This window comes from Dysidea avara, chromosome 4, assembly GCF_963678975.1.
Source record: "Dysidea avara chromosome 4, odDysAvar1.4, whole genome shotgun sequence".
In the NCBI taxonomy this organism is placed as follows: domain Eukaryota; kingdom Metazoa; phylum Porifera; class Demospongiae; order Dictyoceratida; family Dysideidae; genus Dysidea; species Dysidea avara.
This window is the reverse complement of record NC_089275.1, coordinates 33,863,641-33,886,793: the sequence shown is the minus strand read 5'-3', so window position 1 is coordinate 33,886,793 and position 23,153 is coordinate 33,863,641. Positions and strand designations below refer to the sequence as shown.

The 23,153-nt window shown below is 36.7% G+C and overlaps 1 protein-coding gene and 1 long non-coding RNA gene across 5 annotated transcripts in view; one reads left to right on the top strand and one right to left on the bottom strand.

The window, feature by feature from the left end:
• Positions 1 to 1,278: 1,278 nt before the first annotated feature.
• LOC136254764 (uncharacterized) overlaps positions 1,279 to 23,153 on the bottom strand; it is a 64,912-nt gene continuing 43,037 nt past the window's right edge. Inside the window, exons 1-3 of one of the 3 annotated variants that reach the window (XR_010700737.1) lie at positions 3,219 to 3,673; positions 1,541 to 1,695; positions 1,279 to 1,496 (exon numbers count right to left, since the gene is read on the bottom strand). This is a non-coding gene — a long non-coding RNA (uncharacterized lncRNA). Of the gene's footprint in view, positions 1,497 to 1,540; positions 3,043 to 3,218; positions 3,674 to 23,153 lie in introns of those variants that run through there. The other 2 variants (XR_010700738.1, XR_010700736.1) reach the window with 2 other exon arrangements.
• Positions 12,439 to 23,153, top strand: part of LOC136254763 (uncharacterized) — a 106,315-nt gene continuing 95,600 nt past the window's right edge. For both annotated transcript variants that reach the window (XM_066047501.1, XM_066047500.1), the window contains exons 1-4: positions 12,439 to 12,510; positions 15,379 to 15,473; positions 18,553 to 18,816; positions 21,300 to 21,374. In XM_066047501.1, the coding sequence (XP_065903573.1) occupies positions 15,431 to 15,473; positions 18,553 to 18,816; positions 21,300 to 21,374 (382 nt within the window). In that variant the 5' untranslated portion in view covers positions 12,439 to 12,510; positions 15,379 to 15,430. The remainder of the gene's footprint in view (positions 12,511 to 15,378; positions 15,474 to 18,552; positions 18,817 to 21,299; positions 21,375 to 23,153) is intronic.

Below are 23,153 nucleotides of genomic sequence, written 5' to 3'. Positions count from 1 at the left end.
CTATCACAGCTAAAAAGGAGGTTGACATTGTATTAGTAGAAACATATTGAGACAGTGATGTTATAAAGCAACACACACACAGAGTCTGAAGTTGTGATTAATACAGTAGATGAATTGTTGGCTGGCCGGTGTTAGACAATACATACATTTGTATGGGAAATATTTAGTACACAAGGAAAGTTTTGAAGAACACCCAATTTTACAGCAAGCATATCATTTATCTGGAAATTTCAAAAAAAAACTGACAAAAGGTACATGTTGTACATGTGTTCAGTAGGTGCTGATTAAATCACATATTGACCATAGCCAAATTTACACACAAAAAAGTTAACAAGCATGTCTCTTTCTACTGGTGATTTCTCCCTTATAAGCTTCAAGGTAGCCATTTTCTTTAACAACCAAGTTGAAATCAGAGTCACGGTATCCCATGAACAGGATGTTTCCTTTACGAGGCTTGCCATTTGCTCTCACCAAAGTCAGACAGATCACTGACAAGGATTGTGATAGTGGAGTGACATCTTATTGGTGGTGATCCCTTGTCCCTGTACATCTTTGTGACCCTGACTGTCATGGAGTAATACTTGTAGTACCGTATATGACCGTATAGAAGCCCGGGCGTTTATTTCCTATAAACCATTTTTTGACCCGGCTGTTAGGCGCAATCTGTGAATTTGCGCAGTTTATAAATTGCGCTGCGCATTTTGTGAATTCATAAAATGCGCAACAATTTATAAATTGTTGCGCAGTTTGTGAACTACCGTAAGAGCTGCGCATTTTATGAACTGGGTACCGCCGTTACGTTCTTGGCCGATTCAAGTACGTATCACAGGGAAGAATGACAGGCTTCTCATCGGACATGGATAAACTGAACTGAAGACGCATTCAGGCTACCCGGCTATCTCTCCCTCCAAGGTTCCTTTGCGTACTCTGCAGCTGGCCCGGATAAGGTGCACTGCCTTTCTCTCTCAGTGTTGCGCTACGTATACTACAGCATTTGTGGTAGGCTAAGCCATTCGTTTTGATCAGCTGAGATTGATGGGCACAGTCCAGCCTGCACGTTTTACTTTTCCTAGCAGTTGTCCAGCACATGCAAGCACTGCACAAGTAATGAAATGAATATTAGCACATAATGTTTGGTACATTGTAACTCAAGTCCAACATCATATATTTAATGTCCAGCCTTAAATGGTACACGTAGTTAGTTTCACTCTCACATTATCCCATGCATCCAGATGTAACACAACACGTGGTTAGCTACAAAATGTCACTTCTGTGTGATACAGTTATTAGTGCAAACATATAGTGTTTGGAATCAGGTATGCTGTGTTACACATATAGCTAAGTATGCTCCAATACATGAGTTACAAAGGTACAGCTCCATTTGATGAACAGCAAGACCCAGAAAAGTTGTATCCATTTTCATCTTGCCTGGCTATAACCACATGTCTTCCTAAACACCGTTCATGGTACCCCCATGAGCAACTATTGTACCTGACCTATGGAATCCATACATTAATTTGTATGCATAACTAGACCTCACCATGTCAGTTGTATCATCATCCAAACTAATCATTCCACAAGATTGACAATAGTCATCCAATGATTCTACATTATAATTCATGTGACACATCATAACTCATCAGTATAATACAACAGACGATGAAAAGAAATTTGCTGGTTCACCAAGAAATCCAACTATTCATCAAGAAGGTTATTTAAGCTAATATAGATACATTTTACCACAACATGAACAAACACTACATGTTTACTTAATGGTACAAATGACACAATGTGATGATGTATATCGAACTGATTGCTGAAGCAATTAATAGGTGCATAATTATAATAATTTTTTAGGGAAGCCATTACATGGTGCTAGCTACCACAAATCAACACATTCCACTGTCAGCAAAGATACATAAAGGAGGACTCAAGTAGGTCCATGATGTTCTCATTATACGTACTGCAGTATGTCAAATTAAGGTACCAAGCAATGTTGAACAGTGAAGAAATCAAGCCCGTAGCAGGGGGTCTGTTCCAGCATAGATAATGTATGCGTTCCTAATGGATTGGAAACGGCCGTTAAATTATCTTATCCCAGTTTTAAATTATTTTCTTATCCTAGTTACGGTGTGCCAATACATTGGGAAATTTGTTGAGTGATTGTTTGGCTTTCTCTCGCTTGTTTGAAGGCCAGTTTGAAGGCGTGGACATTCCTTTTACATTGTTTATTGTGTTGTGTTGCGTGTCTGTGGGTACTGGGAGAAATATTGTTTGCGACAGGTGACAATGGCAGGTATGTACCAGCTAATAATTCAACAGCAGTACTATTAGCCAACTTCTCGTCACCGCATTTACACAACCAAAGAAATGTGTGATACATTGAAATAAATTTTAAGCTACAGTACTGCTCAGCTTGGGCTAAACAATAGCACAAAGTAGTGCCTGTTTTCTGAAGTTTTATCGAAGCAGTGGAAATATACAGCAAAGCAGTGAATGTCACCCAGCTGTAAACAACAAACACTAATTTGCTGGTTACAAGAACAGCAAAATCTTCCACCTGTTGAGGCCATAAAGTTTACACGCAGCGAAACGAGGATAGCCCAATACGGGCGTTTCCAATCCATGTGACATACATTATCTATGGTTCCAGGTAGTTGTAAAGCTGAATACCGTGTGCAAAATACACACATGGTCTTACTAGGGGGTCTGGAGGCATGCCCTTACAGATTCCTTCTGAGATCACTTACTGACTGTTCTATTAGAGTGTCACAATCTTTTTGCAAACTAATATATCAGAAAATTGATAGGTGGGCTCCATAAATTGATAGGTCGATGGGGACCACAAAGGTTTGGTCTCTTGCAAAAATATCAGCTAAAATCCAGCCTGACTTGTCCTTCACAACTTGGCATTATTACAAACTTGGGAATCGGACTACTTGTTCAGTACAGAATAATTATTGGTATCACCCATCTCCACAACGTATGATTATGACTAGTGGCTATAAATTTTTGTGATGCTTGAGAATATGATAGCATACATAATTCACTATACTTCCATATCTCTGCAAGTATTTTTTTGTAGTCTACATGTCCATTTTCAGTTGAGTGCACACGCTCTACTATGTCATAAAATTTCTCAACTGTTGCAACTAAATGATGGTCATTCTCATTCTGTAATTACAAAATTTTGTGAGGGCAAGCACAAAGTTTCTTACCTTTTGTTTGTTCCAACTTCAGCTCTGGGTAGTTTAACAAAACAAACTTCTTTGTTGTAGTAATGAAAGGCAGAGCTAATTACAGCATCACTTCTTTCCACTCCATTCAAAACGGTCTGATATCAAACATAATCTTCTGCACCTTCTCCTCCGTTACTATTTTGTTTTGCTTTTTGGAGGTGTGATTGGGACCAAGATATTTTCCTCTACAGAACCTTTCAAATAGCCGGCTCTCTGTGACCCTCTTTTGACGTACCTCACAAACTCATAGTGAAATTCACACCTCGCATACACTGCCACGAGGAAATCTCGTGATCCAACACTTGGAACGACAGTAGGGCGGCAACCGATACAACAGGCTGTACGTGTCGCATCTCGCCTTGCCATATGGCAGCACGACACCTGCGCAATTTATAAATTGTTGCGCATTTTATGAATTCACAAAATGCGCAGCGCAATTTATAAACAGCGCAAATTCACAGATTGCGCCTAACACGGCGTTTAAACGAGACCGGCGTTAATTTGGACCCGGGCGTTTATTTCTTACTAGCCACTCGTTGAGAATGATAGGTGCCAGTACAAGTACCTACGAAATACGAAATCCATAGCCCATCACGTACATAAACCCATTTGGACTCCTCTGCTGGGTGAAACATTGGAAGTTGGGCGGAAAGATGACAATAACCACGATAAATACGCTATGGCCATCACCAGAAGAGAAGGCATAGTCGAACAAGACAAGACATCATAAGACTGGTGACGAGACATCACTGTATAGTTAGCAGCTGACACGAGTTTAGAACCCCTTTCAGTGCATATCATTAGCACCCTGGCGTTTAAATGAGCCCCGGCGTTTATTATGACAGTCCACTAGCTGTACCCGGCGTATACTTGAGCCCCTGCGTGTATTTGAGCCCGGCTTTAATACGGTCATATACGGTACATTGGATCATCATAACTGCGGTATCCTCTTAGAACATTAACTAGCACACCTATAGGTAATACACATACATACATACAGTGATTGTGTTATTTTTAACAGAGAGGTGAACGTAATGGCTTCACATTTACCTACTGCACTACAGTGTGGACCATACACACAAAAGTATACATTGTCACATAATAATCTATATGTCAAGGATGTGTTAAGCAGCTTGTTTCAAACAAACATGTTTTGAAACGACTTCTAATCTATTTGACTTATTTATGGGTTTCCTGAACTTACTGAAATCTATTGATCTACAAAATTTTCTGGTGAAATCTTCCAGTTTAAATCCTGTAATTCAAAGATTTTAAAATCTATTTTGTGTGAAAATTGTTGCTTACCAGTGTTATAACTTGGCTCAAGATTTCAGAATTCAAAGTAACCAAATGAGCAATTATTCATTTGAATATAGGTATTCCTACATAGCTGCTGCAGAGAGCAACTCTACACAAATGTTCACATGTTGTTTCCATGTGTCTCCCTTGCAAAGGTCCAGTCAACTCACTCCTACCATCTGATCAACACTTGGAGCTAACATTGTTAAAACACTAACATCATTATGACTGGAGTCTAAAACAAAATCATTACCATTCTTGATACTCGTACCTAATGGTATAGCTCCTTGAGCAGCATACTCAGCTTCAACAGTGTCAACCCTACCACATCATGATACCAGAGCTACAACATTAAACATACAACCATTCCACACTTCATAACCTGGATCAAAGGGGTGTGGCCATGCATACACACCAATCCCACATGTGTGTGTCATGGTGTAATTGATAGGCTTATGGTGGATTAAGTGCATTGTATGCACATTGTAATGTAACTACATAACTATGTATGGTTAAAAGTTTTAGTACATCTTTTTTTCAATCCACAACTGCAGCAGGACAGGCAAACAACATCTCAAGGCTCCAAACTAAGATCTCAATGATATACACAGCAGTTAAATCTATTTGTTCATGCACAATTATAGCTATAACAAAAAAGAACAGTAGCTTGATAATTTTGAAGTCCCAAGTGTAGTTATCACCCTTTGAGAAACAATAACAACAGGTAAGATGAACATGTATATGTAGTTATATTTGTAGTGTTATATCACTCAGACAGACATTGCTTGTGATTGAGGGCAACTTTCTAGCCTTACGAACACATGTAACCAGTGTTATAAATATATTGTGGTGTACATTCACTTGTGGAATGATACTACATGTCATGTTGTGGTACCTGTGTCATGGCTATACATGGCATACATGATGTGGCTGCATGGTAGTCTCCAACAGGTCTATATGGCCTGTGGGAAGTGGACTTTGCTGTGCTAGACAGAAAACATCAGCTACATTATAGGTTTGTGTATAGGTAAACTTGCAACCATGTAGCTACACCACTGCGTCCATTCATTCCAAGGATTACACCTGTATTTTATCATCTATGTATTATCTTTTGGTTGACAGCTATGTATTACCTTTTGGTTGACAGGTACAAGACTGAGGTGGTTCTTCATGTCTTTCTTCACCTCCTAGTAGTTCAAATGTGAAGTAACCAAATGAGCAATTGTTCATTTGAATTGTGTTAGATGTTCTGATTTAGTTGCTGTGAAGCACAACTCTGCACAAAGATCTAACCAACTCACTCTTACCATCTGATCAGCACTTGGTACTAACATTGTTAAAATGCTGACATAATTGTGACTGGAGTCAACAACAAACTCATCACTAGTTTCACCATCTGTCTCGATACGTTTATCTAAAATGATATCCTTTACCAGACCTCCTTGGGCAACATACTCAGCTCAGTTTCAATGGTGCCAATCCTACCATACTGTGATGCCATAGCTACTGCTTCACTGACATTAAACATACAACCATTTATGCCTTTGTCAAATATGTCAGCATAATAAAAAGCATAATAGGCTGGAGTGGTATGCCAGCATAATGCTAGCATATTAAGTGGATATTTCAAATTATGAAGCTTAATTCCATGAAAATCTTTTGATACTCCCTAATAAAGCAAGTGCAAATTGTAGTAGAGAACTCAAATTCATTGTACATAGCTCCTTAGATTGATACTCTCTAATAGAACAGTCACTTTGTATTGAAATACTCTAATAGAGCATTATTTTATTGATTACAATATTCCAAGATAATTGTAAGAAATGTTGCTAACCTAGGAGCATAATGCAAACATAATGGAAACACATGATAGGTGAAATATTTGAGAAATTCCTGAAAGCAATTTGGGAAAAATTTTGAGCATATTTGACTCAGCCCTACAACCATTCCACACCTCATAACTAGGATCATGTGAGACACTAGTTAGAAGTGACCAGTGGGCAGTAGGGGTGTAATAGACAAGTTAGGATGTCCCTCCTTAGTCCAAAATGCTCTTGAAATGTATTCTATTTAGGTTATATACCTGAAGGCTGTAAGTACATATGTAAGGATATTGACATTGCAGATAATCGAACTTTTATTTCTCTATTTGTATGTACTATAAAGCAAGGTGACAGAAAAGGACAGAGTGAGCCATCATCAATGATTTTCATACTTTCAAATTGCGTGGTCAAATGCTGTACATTTTTTATTACCTTTTAGTAGTTATCACATGCATATCGATCAGTTATTTCTCATAAGTTAGGCTTTTTCATTGCTCTTATAGTATACAACAATGGAATGGAACCAACAATTCTATTGTGAGCATTATTGTAATAGGGCAACAACTTTCAACTTATGCTAACCATTTGTGCAGGTAGCTATATGTATATACATTTTTTGTAAGTTTACATGTACTACACTAAGTGTCTACCATACAAAATGTCATTGCATCATGATGTTGTTAGTGTTAACATCTGAACATCTGCCTAGTTAGTTTGATGATTGAAAGTTGCAAACCTACAATTAAATAACCACAAATTACCACCCAATTTACTCTAAAACTTTCATGTACAGTGACTTTCAGAGAACGTTTAATGAGTGCATAATAATATCAGTTTCTACTACTGTATACAGTTGACCCCTGGTTATCCAAATTTCAGCAATGGTAAAAAATGTTCAGATAAGTGAATTGTTCATACAGCTGAAGTCCATACATTTATATACACAGCTCTGTTTAAATTCTCTAATAGAACATACACTAATACTCTGGCAGAACAGTCATTTTGGATAACTGAGAGTCTGCTCTATGTACAAAGAGCTATGGTGAAAGATGTGAAATGAAAGGCAGGCAAGAATGGTTAGTTACAAGGATGTTATGCTAGTTGTTTTTATAAACATGGCTGCCATGCACCTTTCATTTTATGACTCAAAGTTTTTTTTGTTTTGAATGCCCCACCCCTTCTTATTCAACAGACTATAATAGTACAACCTATATAGCATACAGTTAGCCTAAATACTTTTGTGCTAGTAATATGATTCTCTTAGACTCCCTTGACTCCTTGTACAGATTTGCGCATAACCCTGTAGTTTCCATGCAATTGGGTAATAAATACATACATACATAACAGTAATAACTTATATAGAAATAAGTATTAGTAAAAGTATAGAAAACACAACAGCATATATATCTAAATTGTTCAAAAATTGTTGCATTGAAAAGTGATGACTCATCAGCAAGGCCTGCAGAAAGTCAAGAAAGATCACATTTTCATGCAATGTGGATCATGTTCAATTTATATTATGCCCTTTGGACTTTTTTTAGACATCTTGCAATTTCCAGATGGATTGCACACTGGTAGGATGTCATGTAGACACCAGCCTATAACACTACAGTATGCTGCAAAAACTAAGTTTTAAAATTGTGCTCACAACTATACTTTAGCCTTGGTTCTATATAGTTTTTTGAACCATCTATAATAAGATTATATTTTAGCTTATGAGCATCAATTTGGCTGCTTTGTAAAAATATAATTAGCTTACAGTACTTGGCTGCTCCACCATAGTTCAGTTACTGACTGTTCTATTAGAGTAGATAAATTGTGTGCATATTCACATACAATTTGGTCTATTATACTCTGTCTTTTTGCTACACAGTAAAAACAAACTAGTGAATGTCACTACTAAATGTAGTGAACGTCACTACTAATGGCTGCCACAATACTCACTATTTTGTGTAGTGACATTCACTACTAAGTTTGTAGTGAACGTCACTACACTGACCACCAAGTAGTGACGTTAACTGCAAAAAGTAGTGAGTATTGTGGCAGAGCAATTCACTACTAATTTTTTACAGTGTAGCACTAAAGGCTTGATGCTCCAGATATCTGCTCAAAATTATACCACTATCATGGGTGGGCATCTAACTCCATGCTGTTTTGTTTTAATTGATGATTTCCAGGAGCTGGTGTTGCTAAGCGTTTTATCACTTTAAAATGTTTAGGTTAGGATAAGCTACTTGAACCAGCTTGCATCCATTTTCTTGACCATATTGTTTCACAACAAAACAATAAAATGTCATGATCCTTACAAAATGACATGAAGTGTTTTCTTGGATTATTTTTAAATGATTTATAACTAACAATGGCAGTGCAGTAGATTATAAGTAAAGTTTTCATAATCTATGCCTACATACAAAATTGCAACCTAGAAAATTTGATGATCTCACCCTGTTTACAGCTTTACATTTTGGTATAGGTAGATATCACATGCAGGCTGTGCTCCACTTAGGAAGACTCAATCCGATCAAGTGGCTGGGGAATTTAGAAGAGGGAAATTATTTGCTTATAGTTTGTTAGCTAGAATTACCTGCTAGTTGTATGGTAGCCTATCGGAATATGAGATGGATTGGTGTTGTACCATTAAATACATACATTGTAATTATAAGTTATGACTGAGTGCAATCTAGGACCTTGTGTAAATTAACCATGTCAATGTAAACTATAACTATAAAAATGTTATATATTGTCTTTAGGCATGTGGAGAAAAGCTTTGTACAATGAAGACTTAATGTGCATGACTATAACATATGATAGGTGGGTAAGTGGATCAATCTCTTGTAAGAGCAGTGCTTTAGTACACACTTTTATGAAGCATTTTGACTGCACTATTAGGGTATTTGTGTACTGTATTAGACTATGGACACATTAAGTTTTTGCAGATTTATAATTCAGTTCCACTTATAGAAATATAATTTCTGCACCATCCCATTTTGATGGTCATAGCTACTCCACTCCCATAGTTGTCTGAATTAAATGATTGACATAAAATTCAAGTGAGCTAATGACAGAGCACACTGAATGATACGATGAAAATTAGCTAATGAAAGTCTGAAACAGGGCTCAGCAATAAATTGTTCTAGGATTTCACAAGAGGGTGCTAACAGGGCAAAGTATATAGTATAGCTAGGAGCTGACTGAGAAAAATGGAATGTAATCATAGATACAACTAACTTAGAAATATGAAAATTAGTTTTATATTGTGTGTTTCAAAATTATAACATGGTTGAAATTAAACACTAGGACATGTTCTAAGTTGGTTAGGAACCACACCTTTGGTTCTTCATAATTTTAGAAGCTTGGGTTGGATTCCTAACTTATAAACACTCCACCATTGTCCAGCAAAGGTGGGAAGGAGGCATGCATGGGTGTTTCTCTCATGTCCTTACCACCCCCGATTCTGGACCATTGTTTACTGTATAGAATTTCTCTTTTGGGAGGAATCAGGAATTTGGGGCTGGGGTGACCAGGTAAAGGCTAGCTAAGTACATGTCCAAGTTCAGTACTATGTAAAACAGTTGAAACAGTTGCCAAACTATTTATTTAAGGTTACAAGTGTTGATTTTAATTTTGGTGATAGGGTGAAGCCAGATTGGTAGAGCTTGATACATGAGTGTTGTAATGATGGCAATAATGAAATATTTAGGACAACTTAACCACGTGTACCTTATGTACATTATTAGTAGTGAATAGTTTGTACATTGTATCTGTTAATTGAATAAACAATTTCTGTGTGACATTGTATTGGCCAAATTGTATGATACCATGCAGCACTGAAATTAAAGATCTGAGTGGATATCTTACAAAGAAATGTTAGGGTATTTTCATGATTATAGTAAAACAAGGAAAGTTTTAAAATCAGACTTTTTGAGATTAAATCTGGGTGTATTTTGTGCATGCATGCCACTTTGAAAGAAAACTAACTTAATTTCTGAGATTGAATTTAAAGACAATTTTGAGAGTTAAGCTATCAGATAACAACTAAGGACCTGGGCACACTTTATATAGGCTTGGCTCTCAGAAAATAATAGCTTTAAAAATAGCCATCATATAGGAACTTTGTCAGTCGTATAATAAGTATATAATAAAAGATTTTTTTAAATTAAAAATGATTCAGAACCTGAGAACATTTTTAAGGTTGTGTTTGCAGTTGTTAACCTGGGAAAATTTTATGTCTTAAATACTCTGAGATTGAAATCTGAAGGCACTTTTGATAATTTTGTGTCCTATTTTTATAACAAGGTTAACCTAAGTATAGTGTAGTGGTCACTCACAATTTTAGGGGGTGAGTCTGAGATTTTTTGGGGAGAGGGCCCAAGCCACCCAACAGCCCTACTGTCAGATACAAGGGAGGTACAGCAAGCATGCATTGCTGTTATAGTGTAGTAGCTATAAAGTAGAATTTCAGGGGTGCAACTCCTTAGTTAAAATCTTCAAAATGGTTTTGAATTGATGCTATACAAAAAATTCTAAAACTAACAATCTGCAATTACCTTTCCTCAAGGTTTTTCAAACTCATTTTCACCAGGAGCCATCATGCAACCTTTGCCGCCAGGTTCTCCTGTTTTACTTGGCTATGATAAAATAATTATGACTAATATGCATTCAAATTTCCCCCTCATAATTGGTCTTTGAAGTGGCATCCTAAATTAAATCCAAAGAAGTGTGAAGCAGTTAACATCACTAATAAACGCCATCCTATCAACTTTGAGTACTTTATTGGATCTCATCCAATTCCATGGTCACAGAAAGTTAAATATCTTGGCATTGTAATCAGCTCAAAACTTATAGGTGGAATGATCATTGTCGATATGTAGTCGGTAAAGCTACTAAGTGCCTGAACCGTATACGCCGTGCTATGTTTGGTTGTACCCAAGCAGCTAAAGTTAGTGCTTACAAAGCACTGGTTAGACCCTACCTTGAATATGCTTGCGTATAGTGTGGGCGCCGTACACAGCACAGGATATTAGTTTGCTGGAATCAGTGCAGAATAGAGCTGCACGCTGGATTAAAAGCTTTTGGGATGCAGCTGCTCAAAAATGGTCTAAGTCGTCATCGGTTTGCATCAGTGAACTGGGATGGCCTTCACTTAAAACACGTCGAAGCTATATATCTATCTGGACCCTCTACTCCATTTAGCTATCATAAAAGAACTGTGCCATCAATTTCTCAAGGTATTTTCATTTTAACACATTGGCTACAAGGTCACATACTTTGACATTAAATCTTGCATCGTCAACTATCAACGCATTTCGGCACTCATTTTTTGTGACCACATCTTTTCTTTGGAATTCAATTCCTTTTGAAATTTTATCTCAAAGGACTGCTGGCAGTTTTAAGACTAGGTTAAAACATTATCTTTTTTTTGTAATTAGGTTATTGATTTTGTAATTATTAAGTAGTTCATGTTCCTTTTGTATTTGTTTGTGTGTAATTGTACATGTGAATGTATGTTCTGTGTTGGGGATCACCTTGTACAGGCAGTATTGCCTTTTGTGTTACCCATCTTTGGAAAAATTGATAATAATAAAATAATAAAAAAATTTCCCCCTCAGCAATTAGCTGGCTAGGTTGTCACATGGAGCTAACTCCTTACCTAGCTAGTAGCTACCCCATGCATCTATGATTTAATACATGTAATTATTTTGATCAATTGACACATGAACTGGAGAATTAATTAGTTGCTTAAAATGGTGATAACAAATTTGTGACCGGGCCTGCAAAAATAAGGCACGTGGCACATTTATAAAATGTGAATACTACACCTACAATACTGCTGATTGCACGAATCTTTAAAAATTGCGTGACGCATGCGTGTATGCGCACACAAGAATTAAAATGCTTTGCTTCACGGAACAAGTTGCTTACGTTGGTTATTCACCGACATCAGCAACCTGTTCCGTGAAACAAAATGTTTTTAAATCTTGTATGCACACACACGCATATTTTTAAAGATTCGTGCAATCAGCAGTAAATTCAAATAAGCGCGCTTCGTATAAGAAGCGCATGCGCATAGTTAAAGTGTGCGTTAGTTGGAACTATATTGTAGGCGTAGGCTCAGCGTCAGCTAGTACTAAAGGACCCTCGGATCAGTGGTGAGTGGTGTGGTGGGTAAAAGTGTCATAATTTAGTACAATACTGCAATCCTCACATCATACTTTCCAAACTATCGTCTAGTCTAGTCTACCGGCTACGCCTAACTGGCGGCTTCAACTTGAAACTTTAGCCTCTGCGATTCGTTCCATAGGCTAGGGTCCGCAATTCGAAAATCCCCACCTTTTGTAAATCCCTCTACCATTGTGGGATGTTCATTGTAGTATCACATTAAGTGCTACATGTTCCACTAAAACCCGAGGAAAGACTGATTGTTTTCGTCACTCGTGTCTTCATAGAATCATAGACTCTCTCGATAATCTATGATAGAATGTATCTCGCGAGATGCAAAACCGGTTTACGTATTTCAAAAATTTGTGCTCCACACAAAGGACCGGATAAAACTTTCTACTTAGCTAGGTACGTATTAGCTAGAGTTATTGAGAGGTATGCTTAGTAATAAGCAAGTTACTTGTAAAAGTAACTAATTACATATTACTTGCAACAGGACTATTTAGTTACAGTTATTACACAAAAAATAAAGTAACTATACATATGTTACTTTGTGTCCACAGCTTTAAGCTGTCACGAAGTGAAACTACCACCTTAATACGTGCCATGATGGCGTTGTTGGGCAATGTGCAAATCTTGGTTGTAAGTAAGAAGCTGGTGAATAAGCTTCATTCAGTAGGCTTCATTACTTCGTTGCGGCTAGGCGTTACTCAGTGGATTACTAACGAGATTAGTAACTTGGTTACCTGTAGTAATAATATTACATAATATTAGACTCGTTACAGTTACTATATTACTTAGGTAACGCATTACATCTGTTAGTAAAATAACTTGATTTATATTACCTGTTTTTATAGCGTATTTCGTTATATTACTTAGTTACCACAAAAGTAATAATATTATGTAACGCATTACATAAGTAACATGTTACTCCCAACACTGGTAATAAGCAAATGATTTACTGGGTTGCCGGCACAGGGTTGCTTTCTCTAGAAGATGAACAGAAATTTTCGAATTCAAGCTGCCCTAACAGCCAAGGCATGAAAAGCCAACTCTTCCTCATAGTGATGTAAAGGTTGAATGCATAGTCTGTCTATGCTGTTAGTCTGAAAAGGATCTGAGACTTCTCACCATCTGGGTGAAGAGTGCCAAAATTTTCGTGTGTCATTCCACAGGATTCTCTCAATGGTGCCAAATCCTTTCCAGTAACGTTTGGTAGTAGTGGCAGTTGGCGTTTCTGTGATTTCATATGTATGATGCAATATATACCCAGAAAATGAAAAATTCAGTTTGTTTTGGGATATTTTGCAGTGTATAGGGTGATCTTGTAAAGATTTGAAGCTGCTGTGGACCATGAGAGGTGAAGTCAAATTTAGATTATTTAGTTGCTTCCCATGGTACAGAGCTTAGAACAATATGTGGAAGCTATTGACAAACTAATAATTGACAACTGTTGGTACCAAATCTCCAGGGACATCTTTTGTCATAATTCTAGTCAATTAGGGTGATATAGTTCTTTATGATGTTGCAAAAAAAATTTAGCACTCGTCACCCAGATGGTGAGAGTACTCAGATTTTTCCATAGACAGACTATGTATGCATCCAACTGTATCGAAACACAATGAGGAAGAGTTGGCTTCTCTTGCCCTGTGTTGTAGGGCAGTTTAAAATTTTAAAAAATCGTAGTTTTTCAAAGAAAGCAACCCTATGTTGGGCACCCAGTAAATCATTTGCTTATCACTGTGCATAGTTTAACTACATCAACTATGGATATGATCTGGCTAAGTAGCAAGTTTCACCCACTCCAATGTGTGGAGCACAATATTTTAAAAATAAATTTTGCATCTAATGAGATACTAAAATTGATATTTCTATGAAGACAATGATCACACCTCCGTTTCATGGTGGATCTAGCAGTGGGATACTAAAATAAATATTCCACAATGATAGGGGATCAATTTGATTTTTCGGATTGCAGACCCTAGCATAGTTGCATGGAACATTACACCAAGCCATGATATGAACACCTCTTTAAAAGGGGCAAAAGCCTGGTGTCATCTATTTAAAAGCTTTACAGTGTTTCGCTGTGGTATTGAGTAGCCACAAAAGTTTCACCCATTATACCTTGTGAGATTGATAATGTAAGAAGCATTACACAGTGGTGACAATTTGAGATTGTAGGAAAAGAATTGTGGGTAGCTGAGTTGATTATATAGTATTGCCACGTTTCGGCTTTTTCTCCTTGTGTATGCCTAACAATTTTGAAGGAGGTACTGTAGCTTTGTTGACCAACAATATTTGAGCATCATGTTGATGTTCAGAGGTTTAAGTCCAAGTTTCAAATGCTGTGATCATTTAGTAACTGGCAATGAATCTGTTGATTAATTGATATACATGTTAATGTGGGCCTCAGGCACTTCTACATAGGTCTTTTCAAAATGTGTATCATGTAACAAATCAGGAACATTTACATTTGAACATTTACAAGAACAATGGGTTCTCAATTTTCCCAACAGCTAAGTACTCATTAAATTTCAGCACTGTTCAGATAAGTGAATTAGTATTTATAAAGGTAAATGTAAATCAATCCTGTTCTTATACGCAGAGTATACAGTAAAGAGTCAGGTCTTTACTGCACTACTATCTTTTTGCTAATCATTTTTACACTTGGATAATCAAGTGTGCACTGATACTTACAGCATGTACAGTACATACTGTAGGTCTAAGTTTTGTGCTTATACACACCTAAATATAGTGCACACGTATACGTACATGTGTATATGTTATCACTTAATGCTCTTACATAGTGAGGAATTTTTACTACATATAAATCCATAACAATGTATTTTGTACTGTAGGATAGTAAACTAGGTCCCATACATCTTAGTTGTTGTCATTGTGTAAAGATCAATGAACATGGATACTAGAGGTGTTGTCACACTTGGAAAACCTGGTGAGTAACCATATACTGCACATGGTACATACATACATGCCTACATCTGTAACTACATACATGTAGTTATTAGGTACATGCACTGTAGCATGATACTGTAATATACTACATAACAAACTCTCACATAGGTTTATCAGCCCATACACAAAACGTATGCATGCAAACTCTGTATACACCTCCAGTGTACGTATATCATACAGTATGATAGTACTGTATAGTAGGGATTGCAAAGGTGTGGGCGTGGCCTGTGATATAATATAACTCAAACACCTGCCTTGACTTTTCCTCAAAACAACATGACAGTGGGTAAAGTTAAGCCTAAAAGTGACTTCAGATCGACCCAAAATGTGTCTATACAGTTGCTACAGAATTGTTTTAAAAAAATTATTCAACAGAATTTTCTACTGCCTGCTTGCCTGATGCCTTCAGTCAAGCATAGTGGAAAACTGGCTACAGCCCTAATTCTTTCACAGAAACATTTCTAGTTCGCTTAAGAAAAACCCTTTGGTATATTGATAAACATACAAAAAGTGCGCTATTTTGTTGCCTTTTATCCTTCTTTACCATGGCCATCTGTCAAGGTTCTCTACTAGACTACAGTAGGGCTTCCATCTGCAGGTGCACATTGCATCAAACTATTCAAATACATGTAGCATTGTATCAAACTATTTGAACACACATGGCTCAGAAGTGGCAACTGATACCGTTAAAAATCTTTGGCCGTAAAGTGTGTGACAAAAACCCACTATTCCAAAATTGGCAACAGCAAAATACCTTTGGCAAATGGCGCTTCACCTGAATTTTTTGATGATCAGTCTATGATAGAACGTAGCTACCACGTACTGTATGCATGCAAGTTCCAGTGATTAAACACCTCACCAATTAAGGGGCGTGGTAGCCGTTTCAATTGCGAGTCATTATCCCTCACAATAAGGGGTAATGACTCACGATAGAAATGGCTGCCACACCCTTTTTGGCAAGGTCTTGCATGTAGCGATGTTGCATCTATCTTACAACTTGGCAAAGTTGCTCGTGTTTCTAAATGCCGAGATAAACGCATTTCTTTGCTGTGACCAACAATATGTTTAGTTAGGTGAATCCAACTTACTACAGTTTAGCAATTTATAGCTATAGTGGTGCACATGTGTTATACTAGTTGATAGTGCTGTGATTAGTATATGTAATAGGACGGATGGCTGTGGTATTCTAGATCAATAGTGTAAGCATTGTAAACAGGAAGGAGTAAAATAGTGTGAGGTGAAGCCGAGTACTATTTCCTTCCTCTATTAATCCCAAATACCATGAGCCATCCGTCCAATGCAAATTAATCCGACAACCATAGCAACTTCAAAAAAAAAAAAACTGCAAAATACCAATCACACTTGGTGATCATTGCCTAGCAACAGCTATGGTCTCAAAATGATGTTAACCTTAGCAACTAGCAACAGTTACTAAGCAACCATACTGTTGCCATGCCTTGGAGCATCTATCACTATGGTAACACTAGTTGTCAAGTAGGACATTTACTTTTAATAGAAATACGCCACACTATTTTAGCCGGTATTACAGGTTTTTGTCAAGGGACCTTGACAAACAAATGTAATACTAATTCTATTGGCTAATCACTTGATGTATTTCAAAATAATATGTCGAGATGCTATTGAGAGTATTATATTGTAACACTATTATATTTACATTTATTATTTACTCTATAATAATACTGTGACTGGTTTCCAGGGTATATAGTAGTCATGAGCTTGCATAAAAAGGTCACAAACAAGTATAAGAAAATTAGGAATTTTAAATTAGAGTAGGGAAGGTGAATATCTCCACTGATATCACTGCTGAGTAGGGATATTCACTTCTTATTGGACATTACGTACTACTCTGATCCAGTGCTTTTTATTGCAGTACTATAGAGTGCCCCTACTCTAATTTAAAATTTCTGATTTTTTCTTATACTTCTAATTATACAGACTGTTCAATGTAGGTCTAATGTTTCAAATATTATTTTTAGTAGTTGAAGAAACATGTGATATTTAAAGTTCTGGTAATTAACAGAATATTACAGACATAAATATTTCTACACAAAGCAATTATGGCAAGATTACAATTGTAATTACGCATGCAGTTATTACAATTACATTACGTTAACTTTATTTTGCTCTCTACCGTATGTGTACATTTTTTAACCAGGCGCACATCTGGTTTGCTGAAATTGTTTTCATAAAAACGTGTGTGTGTGTGTGTGTGTGTGTGTGTGTGTGTGTGTGTGTGTGTGTGTGTGTGTGTGTGTGTGTGTGTGTGTGTGTGTGTGTGTGTGTGTGTGTGTGTGTGTGTGTGTGTGTGTGTGTGTGTGTGTACCTATCTACCTATCTATGTTTGTCCGTACACATCCATGTGAGTAAAATCATTAAATGGTAAAAGCAGCTTTTACACAAGAAATAAAAGCAAAATAAAGGCTGTACTAAACTTTCACAAAGGTAAACTTTGCTCTGAGGTGGTTTCTTTTTGGCTGTCTGGAATACGGGTGTGGCGACTCTCCTCAGACTTTGCGAATTACCTTCTCTTCAGGCTTGCAGACGTTTAACAATTGAGAAACAACAGTGCTAGCCTCGTAGACTACCAGGAATAGCATATCCCTTCGAGCTGGGAAGGGGACGTATCCCCTACGTATGTGAACTAAAATGAAGAACAGCTCTGAGGCTTTGTCGAGAGAGTTTGTGGGAAAAAACACTATAGTAAAACTATAAAACAGTTTACAAGATACTTCTGTGCATAGTACGTTGTTAAAAGCAGTTTGTTCAACAAGCGCTTCCTTAGCAGTGCATAGCAACGTAATAGAAGAATTATGAAAATTTCATGAATTATAAAATCCGAGAATTACAATAAATTAATTATGTATTATTACAAAACCAAAAACCTATTGGTTATTTCCAGATGAGTTAGCTGGCTGCATGGCACCTGGTTTTTAGAAGTAGCACCACATCAACTTGTTATGGGTACATATGCATGACTATATTCTTTCATGTGTGTACAGTATTATACTATAAGAACTATGTATTTATTGTTTTGTTAGCTGATCAGATTGTTGATGCCAACAGTGTAAATGAAATTTGTACCAAATACTCTGTTATGTGGAGACAAATTGGTCTTAAGTTAGGCTTGGATGCCAGTGTACTTGACAATGTAGAAGCTGATTATCATGAACAAAGGAAACGTTTTGAAGTCACTTTGAGAAAGTGGATGAAGCTAGCTGGGGATAACGCAACTTGGGATTTATTAGAACTTGCTATTACCAATGCAAATCGTGAAGACTTGTCACTTGAAGCACTTTCAGAATGTAAGTTACAGATACCTTACGTACTTAAACAGCATAATATCAGGACACACGATAGTGTGTCATTGGCCTAGTTCAGATGCACGACAGACAAGTTGTATTATACATAACCAAGACACCATTTTCATGATCTGTAACTTGGTAGTGCCTGATTCAAGTTAACCAGGTTTGCTGTGGAAACTCGCTCAAGGTAGAGCACCAGCTCCTTTTTAAATTTGAGTTAAATACACCTGAGATGTGTGTGTGCTTTCAAAGCTTGTCTTATTTTCTTCATATTTATTTTTATCTTCTTAATCTTCTTACATTTTACACACTTTCGAAAAATCACAATAACTGGCACATGCTTTAGCTATTTATTTCAAATTGGAGGGTATAATGCAGCACATTTATAGTACAATTTTCAAGAACAAAAAAGATATGTGCAGTTTTGAAAATTACAATAGCGATTTGTTGTCACGCCCACAGGGTAATAATATGCTTGACTAAATATCAGTCTGTACATGAAGTAATTATTGTACGGGGTAGTGTAAACCTTTTGTAGTTTGAGGGTACTGAAAGTATTAGCTAAGGAGATATAATGCAAAAACTAAAAGTGCTATTAAGACACTCTAATAGAACAGTCACCAAGAAGTAAAAGGCGTGCATAAAAGATGCCAGAAAGTTTTTCTCCAGGATTTGAACCAGGGACTTTCACACCTATGTATGCCCAAATCCTTTACCACTCTACCACATTGAAGTCAGTTGCTCACCTCACTTAATTTCTACCTTATATATGAAAGTTCTAATTTAGAATGGTGAAGTTTTATGATCTCGTAGTCAATGGAGATTCTAGACTATTCTATGTGTATTACAGCAAAAATGATCGGTTACCATTAAGGTACGGATACATGAAAATGACATTTCCTTGATTTCACAAACAAGCTGTACAATACATGAGTCCACATTTGTATGTCACGTGCCTGCATCACCTTTATTTAGCCGCACCACCTTTATTTAGCCGCACCACCTTTATTTAGCCGCACCACACTACTGCTGCATATGTGCTTTGATATAGCCTATTTTTAATAGAAATGATTTTGAAGCCTTGCTTACATGTATGTATCATAAAAATAAAAACCATGAAACAAGAGAGGTCATCTACACGTGCAACTATACTAGTGGGTATGCAATTCCTAATAGACTGAGTACAGCCGTGACCAAAGTAGGGATTACTATAGCTGCAGATGTAGATGACCTCCCTTGTTTCACTGTTTTTTTATTTCTATGATCTCTACAATGTCTAACGTTTCCGTACACTTGTTTGTTTACTTTTATGACTGGTGAAGCAACACATACCACATCAAAGGAAAAGAAATAGGGCCAGTTGGACATACCAGCCATAGCAACTTAACATCATGCACCACAGCCATCAGTTAGTACTGAAAATCATTGTGACCATTTTGCGTCGTTTTCAGCTTTGTTTGACGTGCTATATGGAGATACAACAAATAGAAGAACAGTTAAATAAGCACCTCTGCAATCAATTCAGTTGAAGAAATTTTAAGCAGATGCATGCCCCGACTACTGTGAAGTACTATGTTTTCAAGTGTATTTTATTTGTTATATGCACCTGTAATGTTACAAACAAAGAACAGTATATAAAAAGCATCTCTGCAATCAATCCAGTCACTACAAAATTATGGATGATCCTTCTGTATAATTATACTGAAACCATTAAAGTCGCATGTTACGGAAGTCAACACCTACAGTACATGGTGAAGTAATCAAGCCCATAGCATTAACCATGACCTAGTTATGCTTGGCTGGATGCAGTCAGTAAGTAAGTAAGTAAGTTAGTTAGTTAGTTAGTTAGTTAGTTAGTTAGTTAGTTAATTAGTTAGTTAGTTAGTTAGTTAGTTAGTTAGTTAGCTAATTAGTTAGCTTAGTCAGTCAGTCAGTCAATTCAGTTTAATAGGACACTTCATAGAAACTTGTTGAAAGGTTGTATGAAAGCATTTTTTGAGCTTAGTTATACATAACCAATACTGCCAAGCTGTTTTGAAGGAGAAGTGCGGCTGTTTTGGGGTGATATATTTGGGAAAGTAAGAACTTCATGATTAGGTCCCTACTATACAGACAACGATCTATCAGAAGCTCCTAGCTGTCACTTACAGCTGTGTAATCACATGCACTAAACTACAAGTAACATAGTAAATTTCACAATTAATTTCTCCAAAAATTGTAAGTACATGTACCTCATAACCAGAGTGTATCTATACAGTTATGTTTGATTACTTTTGTCAGTAAACTGGTACATAAGTGTTTGAGGTCCCACTTTATCTACTGCAAGACTAAACTACAGTATAGACCTTGGATGGAATAATATTAATACAATAACATTGCTCTATCAGTTTAGGTGTGTGTATGTAACTGAAATAGTACAATATCTCAGTTTGCAGTTTGTTCTGTATATGTAGTGTATTACATTATGTCAATACTTTGTATAGTGCCAAGGCAACCAGGGATGCAAACTTCAGCTAGTGTACAAAGCAAACTAGGTGAACAGTTACAGCCATCATCTGGTAAGGACACAAATACATGTTTTACAAGCAACTTACATGCAATACATGTACAGATGTATGTGCTACTGTAAAACAGCATTGCTGTATATTAGGATAAAACTACTATAATTCTTAATGTTGGCTTGCAGTTGCTAAAATTGCTGTACATACAGCTAGTGTTCCACTGATACAGAAAAATACCTACCGATCCAATACCCATACCTTGCAGTAAATTTCACCAACACTGATACTGATAATTACCATACAATTTACACACCTCTCAAGTTAGTTATGTGTGACTGCTCTTTTAGGATAATTTATTGTGCATTGACTGTTCTTTTAGAGTACTTCGATCTTTTTCATGCAAACATAGTAAGTAGTTGCTCAATGTTAAGCAAATTCTGCACCTTTTATGTTAGAACGATGCTCAACACTATTTCCTGCTTATTATATCCCAAGTTTAGCTAGTGTAGCATTTATGATGATAATGACGATGATGACAATTGGTGCACATGGCTATTAATTGGTATCTGAGTACTTAAATGACCAATGCCAATCTGATTATTGGTGCAAACACTACATACAGCATGTATGTGACCAGATCTGTTAGAATTATGTAGTGCAAGCCTAATTTTATAGTAGAATGCAATAAACACAATGGGTGAAATATTAACAAATTGAAGAAAAAAAAAATCTGTAAATTTTGTGAGTGCTTCTATCATAGTAAAGGAATGTGGTAATGGTTAATACCTTGGTACCATCCCAAAGCAAGAGGAATTCAGAAATCTTTCAGTGCTCCTATGGAGATAGATATAAACGTTAGTCTGCCTTGCATTGGACAAGTGGTTTACTATTGCTTTTTCTCACGTTTTCGCCTTTGCCCTGAGGGAATGGAAGGCAAAACTTACCCACTACCCAGCAATGGATTCGCTTGTTCATGGAGAATCTGATGGTATAAGTTTCATCTCGGTAGAGGACTGCATTCGTAAATTATGACCATTTAATTAAGTGCTTATAGTTTACATATTTTCTGTATTATCATTGTACAAATTAATTTTTGAAACTTGAAGGCTTCTAGGGCTGAAACTTTGGTTGATCATTCTCTAGCTATCTAGATAAAGAGAATGTAATAAAATGGAATTCGAAAAAATACACTAACTTATGAGGTTCTTGTAGATCCGGTCACGTATGTAGATTAGGTCCTTAAAGATATACGTACATACAGTGTACATACTAGGGCTGGGACAAAGCTTCAACTGTTTTGTGGGTTTGATGGTTAAGTAAACTATAAAAGTATCCTTCAAAGCTTCGTAGTACACTCATAGTCTAAGAAAGGGTTACAAATACACATTATTGTCTTTATTGCAGCTACTTTTTGATATTACGCGATCTATGTTCGTCTCTTCATGAGTGCCATGCCCACTTTTAAAATGTCGCAGTTTAGCTTGCTACCATAGTTATAGCCTTAAAACACCTTATAAAGTGATAGATATATCAGGAAAACGTCCTTTTAGACACTAGTTGGTGTTTAACTATGCATGATTGTAGTATAGTGGAAATGTCACCTCACCCTGGATATCTAAATACTTTTATAGAAGTAACTGTTCTATTAGAATATTTTTTCTAACAGTTGTACAGTCAGTAACCATTGATTTTATTAGAGTAACCAAATGAACTCTGTACCATTTGAACAGATTAACTACTATGAGTACTTTTTTAATTGATATATCAAGACTCACGGTAGTGAGTCGCGCGGCCAAGAAACTACAAAGCGCACGCCCAATTAAAAGACGCGCGGCC